This window comes from Myodes glareolus, chromosome 16 (assembly GCF_982192425.1).
Source record: "Myodes glareolus chromosome 16, mMyoGla1.1, whole genome shotgun sequence".
NCBI lineage: Eukaryota > Metazoa > Chordata > Mammalia > Rodentia > Cricetidae > Myodes > Myodes glareolus.
The window spans coordinates 6,814,404-6,832,621 of record NC_142041.1 but is presented as its reverse complement, the minus strand read 5'-3'; the positions used below and the strand labels follow the sequence as shown (position 1 = coordinate 6,832,621).

The window sequence follows — 18,218 nt, the reverse complement described above, 5'->3', positions numbered from 1 at the left end:
TGCTCTTTTAAAATGTTTCAAAAGGGGAGGGAGGGCTGGAGAGATGGATCAGTGGTTAGGAGCACTGGCTGCTCAACTAGAGGACCCAAGTTCGATTCCCAGCACCCACATCAGCACCCACATGGCAGCTCACAACTATTTGTAACTCCAAGATCTGACATCCTTACACAGATATACATTTGGGCAAAACAAACAAATAAAAATAATTTAAAAATATTCCAAAAAAGTTCATTTTTTCCCAAAAATTCTGAGGGTATTTTTAACCTTACTATGATAGCTACCCAAGATTAACAAACCCATCACTTGTAAAATTATGCTTTTTCCTGTTCCCCTTTCTTTTTAAAGGCAAGCTCTTGAGTAGCCTCAAGCTCCTGACTCTCCCGCCTCAGTCTTCCAAATGCTGGAATTACAGGCATGCAGCACCATTTTTCTTTCCAGGATTTGGGACTGAACAAAAGGTCCTGACCACACTAGGCACAGACTCTACTGCTGAACTACTGCCCAGCCAGGCCTTCTCCCAGCAGGATCTCAGAGCTGACAGAGGTAGGTGTTTGTTTCTGTCCCAGCACACATGGAAAAGAGCTTGAAAAAAAAAATGCCCTAAAAATGCTCGCCTTTTCTCTCTCTAATGTTTCAAAATGTAATGCAGAAGTTAGTAAACCAGTAAGTTAAATTCCAAATTAAAAACAAGAGACTACACATTGAACAGAAATTTGGCAGAGATAGGTTTTTCCTTTCCTAAAATTATGGCGCGGAATAGAAACTACTGTGATAGGCTAGAGGTCCCTGTCAAGTTCATAATGTGGCCCAGGTTTTTATCTCTCTTCCTTCCTCTTAGTTAAGTCACTAAGCTATAAAATGTGGACCAAAGGATGGAATCAGCAGCAAGGAGAATGGGCTGCTCTGATCAAACAGACAACCTTAGTTTTACTGTGAAACTGAGTAAAAGAGACTCTGAGACTATTTCCAAGTAAAAGAGACTCTGAGACTATTTCCAAGCAAACTCGTGCTTCCTAGCATGTCTCTAAATAACAGTGCAGCAATAAAGAAGTGAGCAGTGCCTGGGAGGTTTGGTCTCGGGGACAGTCTCTCACCTACTTCCACGGCACCATGATCTCTAACCTGCGCTCTAAACTCCCACGGTGTTCTCATTCCTCATCAACGAAACGCCTCTGTGCACATTAAAGAAATCCAGAACCAAGCAAAATGCAAAGTCAGAGAGCCAGGCCCAATGGACACATCTCCAGAACCCCCATACCTAAGGCTGAGGGAACACTGTGGAAGAGGGGGTGGAAGGACGGTAAGAGCCAGAGGATGAAGGACTCTGCTGAGACCACAAAGTCTCCCCAGCACGGCTGCCAGAGCAAGGGCAATAACGGACACGCCACAGGAGAGGGAGAGACCACCAGGTCTCAACCCTATACAAAAGGCAAGGAAGGAGTGCTGACCGAGGGAGACAGTCTACTGACTGCAAATGGTCAGTCCTAAAAACACACACACAAGTAACAGCCACACTGAGTAGGTTGTATTTAGAAATAAATATTGCATATATGTAACAATTAATGAAAAGGGAGGCCGTAAATTTGAAAGAGACCAGGAAAAGGGTATATGGGAGGGTTTAGAAGAAAAAGAAGGAGGAAGAAGAAGTAATTATATTACAATTTCAAAGTTTTAAGAAAAATATTTTTTAAATAAGTAAAAAGAAAAAAATCATTGAGTTTTAAAGTCGTTTAGTTACATTAAATTTCTGCAGCAAAGCCGGGTGATGGTGGCACACGCCTTTAATCCTAGCAGTCAGGAGGCAGAGGCAGGTGGCTCTGAGTTTGAGGGCGGCCTGGTCTACAAAGTGAGTTCCAGGTTCCAGGCCATCCACAGCTACACAAAGAAACCTTGTCTCAAAAAACAAGTAACAACAACAACAACAACAACAAAGGCAGTAAAAAAAAAAACCTGAGCTCAGTGTGGTGACTCACTACCAGAATCCCAGACTCCAGAGGCAGGCAGATCTCTGTGAGTTGAAGGCCAACAAAGCCAGGTCCAGGCCAGCCAGAGTTAGAGTAAGATACTATTTCAAAAGGAAGAGAGAAAAGCACAACCTGGCAAAGAAAACATGTATTTTAATCATTTCATAAACTCTGTCAAGTTTTTGCATGGTACTAAAAAGCTAAATAAATGCAAATTCTTACTTCCTTTGTATTATTATCCATGTAACTGAACAATAGAAAGACAGAACTTATGGCATGGGGATGACGAAGTCAGGCAGCAAAGTTTAGACCCTGGGTTGGAGCTAACACTGACCAAAGGATGGGGCATGGAAAATAGTAAAGCTGAAAGCAATCTCTGGGATGAACTCGAGTTCCCTTTTCAAAAGGTTACAGTTTTAGCATTATAAAGAAAAAGCCAAACCAAATGATTATATAGCCACAAGAAAAATCTGCTACTTCAATCTCTAGTCCATCACCATCACATGAGCTAACGGCTACAAAAGGCTTCTAGATATCCATCTAGAAGAGACAGGGAGGGCCCAGGAGAAAAGCTAACACTGTTCTATCTAAGCGTGTAGAAGAGACAGGAGCTAACGCTACGGAGAAGCTTCCAGATGTCCATCTAGAAGAGACAGAGAGGGCCCAGGAGAAAAACTAACACTGTTCTATCTAAGCATGTAGAAGAGACAGGAGCTAACACTACACTACAAAAGGCTTCTAGATGCCCATCTAGAAGAGCCAGGCGGGGCCCAGGAGAAAAGCTCCTTTCTTTACTGCTCCTTTCTTTGGCTTAGTTTGTTTCAGGGGTATAAATGTAAGCACCAATAAACTTCTACTGCATCAAGAAAGATGTTTGGAAGAATTAACTGTGAGAGACAGTTGGAAAACAACAAGGTTCCAAGTACCTGCGAATAAGCCAAAAGCTAGAAACAGTACCTGGATTCAAATAAAAATATACAAATTGGTCTAATTTTAACGTAACAAATACAAAATATGTAAACAGAAAGTAGCCAGGCTAATACCTGCATGTCTGCTCTGAATACTACCATCAACAGCATCATTATGATGAATATTTATTCATTCTCTGTCTTATATCCCTGAGCCTAAAAATGTAGAGGCCTAGCCATAAAATTAAACATTTGCTGAAGGAACTAACATATTTTAATAAACTGCCGGTCACTAATTGTCCAAAGTACAATACATTGGTTTTTGGATTACCTATAATTCTACAACCAAAAAATCATTTACTAGTTTATAGCCAAATACTTTTACAAAATTATAATAGTCTTTTAACAAGTTTAGCATCATTGCTATTAAGCATAACTACAACCTAAATGGCATTTTTTGCATATTTAACAATATCAAGTTTTAGTAGTGCATATTATTTTTTTCGAATGTGCTCACAAGGGCATGCAAACTGGTTTGTCAACCTTCCGGGATCACAGACTTGTAGCTAACCACAAAAATAGAACTTACAATTTCTTTTTTAACAAATGATAACACATTGCAACAAGTAAAACTAAGGAAACAAGAGGAATTACGGTCGTCCTTGCAAACTACCTATTTCTGAGGCTGTTTTTTAGGCAGTATCTTAAACGTGGATGAGTCCTAAGGCGAAGAACTGCCGAAAGAGGAGTGATTAAATCCTGACTTCGGGACAGGACCAAGTCCCAGTCAGCACGACAGCTCTGATAACCTTCTGAAGAATAGCTTTGCATTGAATTCTGCAAACTCCCCTCTTGTACCCTCGGCTCAAGGGTTTAAATCTAAATCCGAGGAACTAACGAGCCCATTCCCAACTCCACTCTGTAAGATAAACTGTTTACCAAGCGAGGAAAGTCTAAAAGCACAGTCGTGCATACTCGTACCATGCAGTTACTGTATTACAAATACTTTTTTACGCCATTTATCACTGGCAACTTAGTTTCTTACCGCTTCCTATTTTTCCTCTAACTGTGGGCATCCACTCTGGATAAATACTGCTGGCTTAAAACAACAACAACAAAAAAATCATTTTCTTGGCATTGACCCTGAGGGGCATGCAGAGGTCTCTCCAGTCCATTAGTTTTAACCCAAGAAGTCCTTTGGACTCCTCGTTCCCTCAAAACCACTTGCACGCCCCTGCCCTTTGCGGTTCGTTATCCCTCACTGCATAAGTGAGCACCGTCAGGTTCTGCACATTCATCCAGGCTCCCCGCCTCCGTTCCTCGCGCGGGGTGCGATCTCAAGCTCCGGGCGCGCACCCGAGCCCACCCAACCTCGTCCCGCTTTCCAGCGCCGAGCAACTCCGGACCCACAGCTCCGCCACTCCCCACCAGCTCCCACTCCGAGACTCCCAACTCTGAGCTCCACCTCGGCGTCCCACTCGGGAGACAAAACTTTGGGCCATTCTCTCCGCGCGCCCGGGTCCTCTGCAAACTCAGGGGCGCGCGCCCCCGGCCGCCCCGCTCCCCGCGGGCCGCAGCCAGGCCCCGGCCCCTCTCCCGAGCCCGCCGCGGCGGTTGGCGCGCTGCACGGCGCGGCCGTCACCTTCTTCCTTCGCCATCGTCTCCGCGGAGGCCCGGGTGGCCCGCCGGCTGCTGAGCGGCCCGGAGTCTCCCAAACCTCCGCCGTCTGCCAACCCGCGGCCGCCGCGGCCCGCTCCCGGCTGCCGCGCCCCCACTTCCTGACCCGCCCCCCTCGGGTGTCGCCGCCAACTGTGTCCCCCTAGGCGCTCTGGGAACCAGAGTGCAGGGAACGGAGGCCGGCCGGAGCGTTTCGCCGGCGCTCCCGGGCCGAGCCCACGACGGCGCAGTGGTGTCCGCGCACCAGGGAGGAGTGGGGCTCGTGCGCCCGCGGCCGCCCGCCCTCCCTTCCTCCCTCCGCTGTGACCCACCCGCACCGCAAAGCAGGAGCCAGAGCGAGCGTCTCGTGACTTTCGGATTGGACTCGGGAAGTCACAGCCTGTTGTTCCCATCTAGTCCCCGTGTCCGTCCCATTTTACACAGAGAAAATTGAGGTCCAAGCTCAGAGCAAGTCACTAGAGTGTCAGTGCCTGCATGTTCTCATGATGGTTTCATGAAAGCCTGGCAGAACGTCCTAGACGGGGTCTGTGGACTGGGAGGACAGTGTTTGTTTGTTTGTTGTTGAGACTGGAGCTCACTATATATGGCCCAAGGTGGACTCAGTCTGTAGACCTCTTGCCTCAGGTTCCCAACCACAAAGATGGCAAGAATGATCCCGTTTGGTTTCGAACACGCTTGACTGCTACAAAAAAGAAGCTTGTACTAGGTTATTCCCTATTGTAATCCCAGAATTTGACAGAGAGAGGCAGGAGGCTCATTAGTTCAAGGTCAAACGCGGCTACATTTGCAAGTTAAACTATTATCAAATAAAACTGGAAACAAGACAAAGTAACCTGCCAATCACCAAAATTGACTTAAACAAAATATTTGCACATCTCAGTGTTCTGGCAAAAACACAGTAGTGCTTTGGTCTGTGACAAGGAAGGCATGCAGATTATTCCATAACAACAGAATGTAGTTTCCATTTGCTGTACTGTTCATGTCTCACATTGCATACACTGAGCAGAGTAACACTCACAAGTATTAAAAACCCGCTAACACAGTTAAAATTTCATTGTAAAAAACACGAAACAACTTATTTCAAGAGAAATAAACCTTGATTCATACTTTCATGTTATCAAACCTTATGAAAACAGTACATACTTTGTGGAAACTTGTGTAGAATATTCCTGAAAATAAGCACCCTGGAAGATGTACAGTTAAAAAAAAAGAAAGAAGACAGACATTTTGCCATTGAGCCCCAAAGCCTCCAAATATAGTAAAAGTAGAATATCATTCATTAAGACAGTGTGTGTGTGTGTGTGTGTGTGTGTGTGTGTGTGAGAGAGAGAGAGAGAGAGAGAGAGAGAGAGAGAGAGAGAGAGAGAGAGAGAGAGAGAAGTCTGAGTTGAACCTACAGGAACTGTTTTTCTTTTGATATGGTAAATGAAGATGATTTCTGAGACGGCTGTCTTGAACTAATCATGTTGCTCTTTTGTCTCCATTTGTTAATAGTTTTAGTCTTTTTCTTTATTTTTGAGACAGAGACTCATATGCCCTAGACTGGCCTTGAGCTCATAGTAATGTTCTTCACTCCAGTTCCCAAGTGCTGAGAACAGAGCCATGCAACTTTATATCCAGTTTTCTGTAGTTTACCTTTCTTTCTTTTCTTTTTTCTCTTTTTTCTTTTCTCTTATTTACTTATTTCAAGACTGGGTTTCTCTGTGTGGCCCTGGCTATCCTGGAAATTGCACTGTAGACCAGGTTGGCCTCAAATTCACAGAGATCTGCCTGCCTCTGCCTTCCAAGTACTGGGATTAAAGAAATGATCAATCACCACTTGGCTGTACCCTTTTTGTTTGTATGTTTTTTGTTTTGAGACAGGGTTTTTCTGTGTAGCTTAGAAGCCTGTCCTGATACTCATTCAATAGACCAGGTTGACCTCAAACTCACAGAGATCTGCCTGCCTCTGCCTCCTGAATTCTGGGATTAAAGGCGTGTGCCATCACCATCCACTTGTACTTTTTTTTTTTTTAATTTTTAAAATACTGAAGAAGTGGTGCCGAAGAGATGACTTAGAAGTTAAAAGATCCTGGCTTTCACAGACAACAGGCAAGTGAGAAAACACCAATACTCATAAAAGAATACAAAATTAATAAATTTAAACTGTGTTCTATTAAAATATTTGAAAAGGTTTTTTTTTAAAGGATTTATTTATTTATTTATTTATTTATTTATTACATATACAGAGTTCTACTTCCACGTCTGCCTGCAGGCCAGAAGAGGGCACCAGAAATTGAACTCAGGACCTCTGGAAGAGCAGCCAGTGTGTCCTTAACCGCTGAGCCATCACTGCAGCCTCCTAACTCTATTTTATATCTGCCTAGACCTTCCTTGGCCTTCCACACGTCACAGCCACATCTGCCTTGGCAGCACTTTTGGGACTTCTTATGATCCTGACCATGGTTCAGATGCATCAACCCAAATAACTGATGTCTGTGCAAGCTAAAATATATATCCAAAATAGCTAAGATGTGTGAATAAAAAATAATTGTCAGCCAGGCAGTGGTGGTGCACGCCTTTAATCCCAGCACTCTGGAGGCAGAGGCAAGCAGATATCTGTGACTTCGAGGCCAGCCTGGTCTACAAGAGCTAGTTCTAGGACAGGCTTCAAAGCTATAGAGAAACCTAGTCTCAAAAAACCAAAAGAAAAAAATTGTTATGCAATGCCTAGAAAATATGGATAAACTCTACAAGAAAATCAAAATTACATTGGGCAGTGTGGTGGCGCATACCTTTAAACCCAGATCTCGTGAGGCAGAGGCAGGTGGGTCTCTGTGAGTTCGAGGCCAGCCTGGTCTACAGAGCTAGTTCCGGGACAGTCAGAGCTGTTACACAGAGAAGCCCTGTCTTGAAAAACAAACAGAAAAAGGAGGAGGAGGAGGAGGAGCAGGAGGAAGAGGAAGAGGAAGAGGAAGAGGAAGAAGAAGAAGAAGAAGAAGAAGAAGAAGAAGAAGAAGAAGAAGAAGAAGAAGAAGAAGAAGACAACCGATATAGCAATCCAAATCAGACAAAATCAAAGCAAATTAGAAAAAGCCCAGATTTAATGGGTAAGTATTCCCAGATTATTTTCCAGTCCCCCAGAGAGGAGGTGGAAAAGAGAGATCAGAAACCCACAAGTCTGTTTTCGGGGGGGGGGCAGTTTAAGTACCCTCTGGGAGTGGTCTTAAGCGTCTCTGAGTGGGGTGGCATCATTTGGTGGGTTTTCTGAGATGCAGTAGGGTTTAAAGAGAGATAGGGGAGGGGCTTGGGGTAGAACTTCCACCTGAACACCCCAGGCTCTTTGGGTATATGGATGCCAGGGGTTGGGGTGGAGCTTCTACCAGAATATCCCAGACTCTTTTGGTATATGGACACCAGTTCATGTCTGGCTGCTTTCTGAAGGCATGAGGTGACATGGAGGAGCAGAGCTGGGGGCTCATGCTCAGTGGTCGGTGTGGGTGGATAAGCATTCGGGTAACTGCCGTCCTGGAGACCCCAGGCATTTGTTTCTTGAGGAAGCAGAAAAGGCAAATTGCTGGGGGGAAAGCTAGATTCTTAACACCTGTTCTAGCTGTGGTGACAAAGACGAGCGCCAGGAAGAGGAGCAGACAGGCCCTTTATTGGGACATCTGGGGAAACCAGAGGATGGAGGGTCCCAGCAGGCGGACAGGCCAGGTATCCAGAACAGGTGACTGCTTGAGCTTGGAGAGGTAATACCAGCATGGATGTCCCAGGAGCGTGGTTGCCAAAGGGGTGCTGGAGATCTTATGTAAGTGTAGCACCCAGCAGCTTGGAACACACCTGCCAAGACAGGGAGGTAGGCCTGAGCCTCAGTTTACCCTAAGGCAACACCTGGTTCTAAGAAAGACCACAAACTGAGAACACCCAAGCTCCACCCAGGAACAGATGCCCTTTAGCTCAGCACGCACCCATCCCCTTTTCACCAAGGAAGAAATTCTTAACATTCCAACCATTGCAGATAGGATCACCTGCCAGTCCACACTCATGGCTTTTCACCAAGACACCCCTAAACAAATGTCAGCCAATCAGGGGTCCTGAACCTTAGAAATCCCTCACCCCCGACCTTTGCTGCTATAAAAACCCAACCCCAACTGAGTTCGGGGCTCTCTGATCACTCCAATACATTGGACACAGAGAGCCCAAATTTGTGAACTTGTGAGAAAAATAAAGAAAATAAAGGCGCTTTGTTTTTGCATATGGGACTCCTTATTGGTGTCTGGGGGAAGTCCGCAGATCTGTCCATTGGTGTTCCAGACCTAGTAGCTAGCTGCTGGAGGAGTACTCTGTGCCCCAGGGAGTGTGGGGCAGGCATGGCTGGGAAAGTGTGTGTGAGGAATTGCCCAACAAGAATGCAGGGAAGTGACAGGGTCTTCAGCAGGAAGTTAGCTCTTCTTTGCCTAAAATTTCCCTTATCTTTTGTGTGTGTGCATGTTTGTGTGTGGGCAGATGCATGTATGTGCACATGTGATGCTCGGAAGTCAAACTCAGTGTCCTTTTTATTAGTGAATATATGTACATCTGCCACACCATGCATGTCTCCGTCCATCTTTACATGGCTCCTGTAATGGATTAAAGATGCTGCAGGATCCCCAGCGGCTGCAGCGGCAGGAACACTGCAGGTCCCCAGTGGTGGCAGTGGGCAGAGGGTCCCGAAAACAGCCACCTCACAGAGATCTACCACCCTCTGCTTCCCAAGTGCTGGGATTAAAGGCATGTGCCACCGCCGCCCAGGGACCCTTTGCTATTCTCTTAGGAGACAGCCTCCCCCTGAATGCCCGCAGTATCCTGAGCATTGTTTGGGCCCTAATACTGGCTGTCCTGGAACTCATTCTGTAGACCAGGCTGGCCTCAAACTCGGAGCTCTGCCTGCCTCTGCCCACTGAGTGCACGGATTAAAGGTGTGTGCCACCGTCTGGTCATATTGTATTTTTTCCCCTGGTTTTGTGGCTATCTCTCACATTGTATCTCAGTTTGTAATCCTCCTCCCTCCTCCTTCTAAGTATTGTAGTAGTCATGTCCAGTCAAGTACAGAGAATTGGAAATAGGAAGCTCAGTCAGTAAAGACAGTGTCGAGGCACCATAAGATGGTCTAGATTCATAGCACCCACATAAAGAACTCAGGCATGGTAACCACTGTCACCCAAGCACTGGGAGGTGAATCATGGAGCCAGACATGGTGGGACCCACTGTAACCCTGGTACTGGGAGGTAAATAACAGAGATGGGCACAGTGGTACCCACGGTAACCCCGGCACTGGGAGGTGAATCACGGAGACGGGCACGGTGGGCCCACGGTAACCCCGGTACTGGGAGGTGAATCGTCACTGAGCTCAGGGGTGTTCCTGTCTCAAACCTACGTTGGAGAGTAACTTCTCACATATGGGCCTTGACAGGTGCCCAACACAAAAGATAAAAGCATCAAACACGTCACAGCTGTTGAAATTTTCAGAGCCTCTAAGTGAAAGCTTTTGTAATTTTGTATGGTAAACAAGGGCAAAGGACACCCCACCAACAGAAAAGGCAGACCTGCCACCACCCCCACAAGCCTTATCAAGAACATAGACTGTCAACCTTGAGATTAAGCAGGCAAGTTTTATTAGTGAACGTAACAATCCTACAAAAAATACAGTAGACTATAGCAAGCATCGCTGCCTGCCTAAAACCCTCAGAGCTTCGGGCAGGAGTGGCTTAAGGCATCAAGTATGAACTTTTATTCTTGTTTTATTTGGAGTGCTGGATCTCAACAATTTTCCCCACAAAATGTTTTTTTCGTCTCTCTTCCTGCTGCAGTTGAAGGGCTAGTGTGGGTCAAGTAAAAGGGTACGGTTGACTCCCAGAGAGGTGCCAATGCAAAGTAACTAAAAATCGCAGCCGCAAAAGCCGCATGGAATTGCATCCAAACAACAAAGAAATACGTGCATTGAATTAAATCATGAGGCAGAGGGCTGGTTAGCGTCTAGGATTGCACTTCCGGAGCATAAACACAGCTCAACATCGAGCGCTGGTTCCACGCTACCGCATCAATGTTCACGTCAGTCCGCATGGGCGACTAGTCTTACAATTTTGCAGGCTTTAAGTACTTGACAGTTGAGGCATTAGGGAAAAGGGCTCGTAATATGTACAAGCATTCACTTTGGTTAGTATATTGCTTCCAGAATACACTGTTCAAATATCTTCTTTCTGTGACATTAAAAACTATGGAGTTTTTCCTTATTAAAGTCCAAACCATCAACAATGAAAAAAGTACAATATAAAATAATACATATGAAGCCGAACACTCAGTTACAGCTCACACTAGAAATTACTAACTACACATAGCTGCTTCACTTTTGGTCTCCAATTTTGGCCCCTACTTCATTCTTATTTACAACTGGTACCTGCTGAGAAAGACATCCAAACCCTTTAACTAGGCGTGTGTGGAGGGGGTACCGGGACTAGAACCCAGGGCTCAAGCATGCTAGGCAAGCTCTCTCCCACTGAGCTACAGGCCCAGTCTGCCTGAGGTGCTTTAAAAATCTGTTTTTAACTATAACGCATCATGCTGGCATATTAAAGAAAACTAATATTTGAGAAAATATTAGTTTTATTTTATTCTTTTTCTTAGCTTGGTATTTAAGTATTCTAAGAACTTACACTTAAATTACTTAGCAAGAGAGTTTTATTTTACAGAGAACGGGGAGACAGGAGAGTGGGAACACACAAAGAAGCTTCCGTAGCAATTAATGGTGGATGGTGGGCACTAGTGGAATATTTGTTACTCTAAGACTTAAACTTAGGAAGTAATTAATGCCACTTTAGCTGGCAGTGAGACATTTGACTTCAACTTCACATTTTAAATTCCAACTTGCCCTCACCAAGGAGCCAGGTATGTGGGTGCTGCTTGCTATTAAGATTTGGCTTCCAAGCGGGTCTTTGTGCACTGGTGTGTGAGGCAAGGAGGAGGGGGCGTTCTCTGAGGCCCCCACGACTGCCCCGGAGAAGGGTCATGAGGAGGTTAGGGCAGACAATGCTGAAGGAGATGATGGGACCATGCTGCAGGTCTGTGTCCTTCATTGTCTTGTACTTGTGTGTATGTGACTGCCCTAAATGGTCAATAAAGGCGTTGCCAGTGCACGCGGGGAAAAACAAAAAGATTTGGCTTGACTGGCTCAACTTTTTTCACTCCACCAAAAGATGAGGCCCAGGCCTGCTGTCCAGTCGGGCTGGCTGAAAATACTGCAGCCCGAGTGTAGGCAAACGTCCCCTGAAATTGCTGGAAGCTTTCTTGTCTGACGGTTTCAGGATCATCATACGTCTTTCAAACACTGAAGGGAGGAAAAAAGAGAGAGCATGTTATAACTACTACATCTAATTTTTCCAGTTCTTAGAAGGCTGACATTTTCCAGGCGGTCCTACTTCTCAGTCAATGGGTTAGAGTTTAACAGACTGGCAAAGGCATCTGGCCATTTCTGTAATATTTCTGCACGACCCTTCCCTTTGTATGATTCAGTATATTTAACATGAAACATCGCACCTGCCAAACTCAATTCAGTTCCAATTTTACCCATTCTTCAGCGTGGGTCAAATAGTTATGATATTCTCCTAGTAGCAGAAGTTCAACTCAATATTAAAGGCTTTGCACAGAGTTGGAGGATGGGGAATTGTGGTCTACTGTTTGGTCGAAAGTAGATACACCCCAGATCCCTAAGACCCTAATACAGAGTCTGGAATATTATATTCGGGGACCTCACCCCAGCCCCCAGCCCCCATTTTTGGAATGGGGAGGAAGTTCCATTTCAAGCCCCTTCCCCTGGAAGTTGCCTTGGTCTGGACTCCACCTCAGGGAAAGTCCACCAAGCAGTGACCCCTCCCCAGGGAGGGTCAGGACCACTCCCACAGGCTATTTGGGTTGCCTGTGGTCTCCCCCGCCCCTTCCCCTCACCAAGCTTTTTCCCAGTGTCACCTAGGAAGGAGTACTGCATTAGACATGGGCATCTTTTATTTGGTCTAATTTGGTCTGATTGGAATTATTCGCATCGGCGGAGAGGCTGGTCTTAAAAAATATTTCGAACAGTCTACAATCCCAAGAAAGAAGAGACAGAGGTAGAAGAATTTCTGTTGAGTTCCAGGCCAGTCTGGTCTACATAGAGAAGATCTTGTCTCAAGAAAACCAACCAACCTAAATAAAAACATAGATCTGGAGACCTGGCTCCCAGCTCTCAAGAAGGTAGCTCAGAGTAACTCCAGCTCCAGGGGTCCTGATGTCCTCTTGGCCTCTGTGGGTACTACATACTCACAGTACACATGCATGGACATGCACGCACACATGTGCACAGACACACACATCCCCTGACAGGCTAGAGAGATGGCTCAGTAGTTACGAACACAAACTACTCCTGTAGAAGAAAGAGTTTAGTTCTCAGGACCCAGATCAGGCAGGTCACAACTGCCTGGAACTCCAGTCCAGGGTACCAACATTTCTGGTCTCTTCAGGCAGACATAGCACAGACAGAAATACACAATTCAAATAAAGACTTTAAAAATAAATCATAGGGGTCAGGAGAGATGGCTCAGCAGTTGAGAGCACGGGCTGCGCTCCCAGAGAACCTGGGTTCAGTTCCCAGCACCCACACGGAAGCTCACAACTGCCCGTATCTACAATTTCAGGGGATCTGACACCCTCACACAGGCAAAACACCAATGCACATAGAATAAACCAAAAAGAGAATGAAATCTTGAAAAAAATACTTTAAATAGTAGCAAGTAAAAAAAAAAATTCCTATAATTCACAAATTTCACACAAAATGTTAAAACCTATAAGCAGCACCAAGGTATATATACCGATGGCAAACAGGAACTCTCTAAGCCAGTGAGCGCTCAGGGCTTCAGGCCAATCAGCTCCTCACACATCCTGTGGGTCTCAACCCCTTCTGCAAACCTCTATCTCTAAAAACATTCACATTACAACTTGCAACAGTAGCAAAATTACAGTTATGAAGTAGCAACAAAAATGTTATAGTGTGACAGTGTTTGTGTGTGACTGTGTGTGTGTGTGTGTGCGTGTGTGTGTGAAGGGGGTTACTACAACCTGAGGAGCTGTATTAAAGGTCACAGCACAAGGAAGGGTGAGAACCACTGCTCTAGGCTGCCATGCTACAGCCCTTGACACTTGACTGACTCTGGCACTAGGCATCAAATCCAGGTCCTCACGCGTTAGCTAAGGACTACTGACCATACCCCTGAGTCTGTGGCCACCTTGAAGGGAAAGTGAAGCAGATGGTGGCCTCAGTGTCTTCACTGGCAAAGCCATTCATACCCAGGGATCTTGTTTAATCAGCTGTTGAACACTCAGGAGGAAAAGCCCGAGTTCTGATCAGTCTTTTCTGATCAGCGTCTCCTCTTTTGAGACATCTTAATTTTACTTAAGTATAGCCATGTGTGTGTGTGTGTTGGGGGTAGGTATGTGTACTTGAATGCAGGTGTTTGAGGCCATCCCCTGCAGCTGAACTTGCATGTGGTTCTGAGCCCCGTGATATGGGTGGTTAAGAGCCAAATTCAGCTTGTCAGCAAGAACAATATGTGCTCGCTCTTCTATTGTTTTGTTTCCAGACAGGGTTTCTCTGTGCGGCCCTGGCTGTCCTAGAACTCACTCTGTAGACCAGGCTGGCCTCCAGCTCACAGAGAGCTGCCTGCCTCTGCCTCCTAGCTGCTGGGATTAAAGGTGTGTGCCACCACCAACTGGCTAGCAGTATATGCGCTAAAATACTGACTCACCTCAACAGCCAACCTTGTCATTGTTCTCCAAACAAGTAGGCACTGGCAACAGCAGCAACCAGGCCAAGTGTGGTGGTGCCCATTTGTAATCCCAAGCAGCTGACGCAGGAGAATTGCTCCCAAATTCAAGGCCAGTCTGGGCTACATAGACAGTATCAGACTAGCCAGGAGACACAGCAACACTGTGTCAACATTCATTTCGCACTGCATTATAAATAGTCTAGAAATATTTTAAGGAATACAGGAGGATGAGCGTGGGCTATAAACACAAGCTAGGCAGCTTTGTATGAAGGCTGGGAGCACCTGTGGATTACTGGCATGGAAGGCCTCAGACAGAGTCGGATAAAATCTTCACACACACACACACACACACACACACACACACACACACACACACACACAGGCTTCCCGTATGCTGCTTTATTTACATGGCATACTTAGATATTAGAAGGAGACCTGTTGGCACTGTGAGCGCTTCTGCATGTAAATGACAACAGACAAAGACAGGAGTGGAGACGGCTCCAGCTTCACATCAGCCAGTCTGAAATACGGTCGGGACTAAGTAACATAATTGGTAGAAATTTAAAATCAAGTATTAAAAAAAAAATCCCTAACGCTAGTTACTTAAGCATTTGTGTTTAAAATGTGGCTTACAAAGAGGCAATTTAGTGCTCAGCTTAAAACACTCAGCAAGGAAAAACTTCTCTTTGGATACAAAAAAAATATAGAAATCTATCCATTACCATGCTCGCACAATTTCCCACTTCTTTAGCCAACACCAACCTAGTTTTCCTTAAAGAACTTTGCTTTTCCCAATGCTAAAACCATGGAGAAGCAATTTCACCAGCAGCTAAGAGAGCAACTCAGACAGCCTATGAAAGTCCTGCAGAATCCAGCACGAGAGACACCCAATTCCTGGCTTGCGTCTGACTTGAAAGTTGTTGATGGGCATTTCATGATGTGAGCCTGGCTAACACAAGGCCCTGGATCTTCCACGTCAGTCAAAGCTGAGCCTGTCAGGTACCAGTCAACCAATTCCACCTTCTATTCTCAACTATTATAGTAAGAATCACCTTTATGGGCACCTAAAAGTGTATGCCATGCTAAGTTATTGTGTTTGTGGAAGGGTCAGAATTATTAAGAGGACATTAGATGCTTGGCCTCCTCAGACCTGCTTCTTAATCTCAGTAATGTCAGTGGCACGTCAGGGCTTAATGATGGAGCTGCAGCATTCCAACAACAGGAAAGAGAATCTCAGGACACACACACACACAAAAATGTTTCCTTTTCTTCTTTAGTAACAATAAAACAAATATCATGACCCGAAGATAACTTGCGAAGTTTTACATGCAAACACTCACAAATCTGTCTGTCCTTTCTGGCGCGATGCATGTTAAAACAGTGTCTTATTTTGTCATAAAATATCATTAAAGTATTATGTACACAAGAGAATTGTTTTTCCTTTTCCTTTTAGAGACAAGAAAGGCTTCATGCTGCAGACCAGCCTGAGGCTGCCTGGAAACTCACTAAGTAGCCAGGTGAGATTTGAACTTTGAACTCTTCTAAGAGCTAAGATTTGGGTTTACTTTTTGAGACAGGGTTTTTGTGCCGTCTAGGCTGGTCTGGAACTCATGGAAATCCTGCCTCAGTCTCTAAAGGACTAGACAGCTGTGATCTTGCACGAACACACCCAGCTGACACAGGAATTTTAAAAGATAACTGGATCTCACCAGGTATGAAATACTAGCTTGGGCTAACAGACCCTGTCTCAATTAAAAAAAAAATTAAAAATGGAAGTCCAAATTTCTGACAAGTTATGCTTGTTTAAATATACTAATGTAAGGTAGACAGGAGGTCATCAGGTGCCCCACGCTGGCCTTGAGTTCCTTCCAGCTCCTGTTTCCATCTTTCTCTCAAGTGCTGGGATGACAGTCACTGCTAAGGATGACCTGTACTGGCTTCTGCGGTGCACGGACATACATGTAGGCAAAACACCCACACACGACAGAGCGTGTATGTGACACAAAAGTAACAGATTTTATGGAAGGCATAGAAAACATTCTTCCCAAATGCAGTTTCCTGTTGTCCAATGACCACGGGTGAAAGACAATACACTTCGAGTAGGTGAAGATCCAAGGAAGCCAGAGAGACCAAGAAACCAAGGGCCTAGGTCAGCTCCATTCAAGGACTGTAAACAGGGACCACACAACAGAGACAGGCAGAGCAGAATGAGCTCCTAGGCTCCAGGGGCTAACACTCTGAGCAGCACTGCAGGACCTACGCAGTCCCAGGGACAGTCCTGGGTTGGAGCCTGGAATGGGAAAGGATTTGTAAGGAAAAACCAAAGAAATCTTCATTACTTCTTAATTACAATAACTCAGACAGATAAGTAAACTACATTTCTTTAACCCTAAAATCAACAGTATCAATATACAACTTTATAAAGCTTACAGCAGGAGGGGGTGGTACAGCTCAGTGGCAAAGAGTCCGTCTAGTAGACACTCAGCCCAGGGTTCTGTCCCCAGCTCCACAAAAGCATAGCTTACAAAGTTTGCTTACATTCATTAATCCACCTGATTCCCAGATAATGTTAACTCAAATATACAACAATGTTTGTTTGCGTCTTTTGCACGGAAAAATGCCACCTTGAATACACTCGCATCTCTATATGAGCACAGAACACATCTATAGACAAGCAATACTGACAGATTGAAATTTAGGTGCAAACACTACCTTTGGAACCTGAGGAGATAGACTAGAATCGCACAGGAGAGGAACAAAAAACAAAAACAAAACCAAACAAACAAACAAAATCAAAAAACTTGTCCAGTTAGGCAGTGGTGGCGCACGCCTTTGACCCCAGCACTTGGGAGGCAGAATCAGGTGGATCTCTGTGAGTTAGAGGCCAGGCTGGTCTGCAGAGTGAGTTCCAGGACAGCCAAGTCTGCGCAGAGAAATACTGTTAAAAAAAAAAAATCTAATAAAAAAAATCAAACCAAAACCACGAAAACAAAAACAAACAACAACAACAACTGAACAACAACAATGTTCCCACGCTAGAGCGCAACAACCCTTGCGAGGCCTCAGTGCTATAAAGTCTCACGGAAAAGGCAGATCCACTCCTCCTTGCACCCCAAAACTATGTGTGTCTCAGAATGGGGGACCACATACAGAGTCACAATTCTCAAAGATGATGGAATACTAGCAATTTCACCCCCAGTTTTGGGTTAAAGTTCACACCCATGAAAATGACAAGTCTGGAACTCCGACAACCAAATGTGAAGAACCGAGCCACACCAATCCCCATACGTGGCCCTGTGACCTCTTGGACAACCACACAGAGAATGCCAGTGTCCTTCTGGGAAAAGCTGTGAGTTGATAGGAAGGGTCCTTCTTGACAACAACCCATCAACTATCAATATTTCTTCTCTCTAGCTTTAGACGTAAAGTAGAGAAAAAAGGCATACAATGAGAGCTTTTAAATAATTATGGAAAAAAGTCATTTTTGAACATGAGGTCTTAAAGTATTGTCCAGGCTGATCTCAAATCCTAGCCTAGGCTCAAATGAGCTTCCTGGTAGGAAATATCGTGTGTGTGTGTGTGTGTGTGTGTGTGTGTGTGTGTGTGTGTACACCTGGCTGAGCTGTACACTCAAAATAAGGAAAAATAAGGAAATTCTTCTAAAATGGTGAATTTTTCTTTTCTGTAACATTTCTGTACAGTGCATATACGGGAGTTAGCGCTTAACTTCCACTTTGTGGGACTCAGGGGGTCAAATTCATATTCAAGTCACCTGGATAAGCAGCAAGTGAGCCATCTAGTTGACCACCTTCAATTTTATAAAAATGAAGATGATAGAAGAAAAAGGAGGAGGG

General features: G+C 45.1%; 2 protein-coding genes across 9 annotated transcripts in view; both read right to left on the bottom strand.

The window, feature by feature from the left end:
- Positions 1 to 4,635, bottom strand: part of Dpy19l4 (dpy-19 like 4) — a 60,802-nt gene extending 56,167 nt beyond the window's left edge. Inside the window, exon 1 of the mRNA XM_085677009.2 lies at positions 4,515 to 4,635. Within this exon, the coding sequence (XP_085533135.1) occupies positions 4,515 to 4,530 (16 nt within the window). The 5' untranslated portion in view covers positions 4,531 to 4,635. The remainder of the gene's footprint in view (positions 1 to 4,514) is intronic.
- Positions 4,636 to 10,162: 5,527 nt separating this feature from the next.
- Esrp1 (epithelial splicing regulatory protein 1) overlaps positions 10,163 to 18,218 on the bottom strand; it is a 57,411-nt gene continuing 49,355 nt past the window's right edge. For all 8 annotated transcript variants that reach the window (XM_087897058.1, XM_087897056.1, XM_087897062.1 and 5 more), the window contains one exon: positions 10,163 to 11,894. Coding sequence is in view for 2 of the 8 variants with exons in the window: in XM_087897062.1 (XP_087753188.1) it covers positions 11,877 to 11,894 (18 nt within the window). In the remaining 6 variants the exon portion in view is untranslated. The remainder of the gene's footprint in view (positions 11,895 to 18,218) is intronic.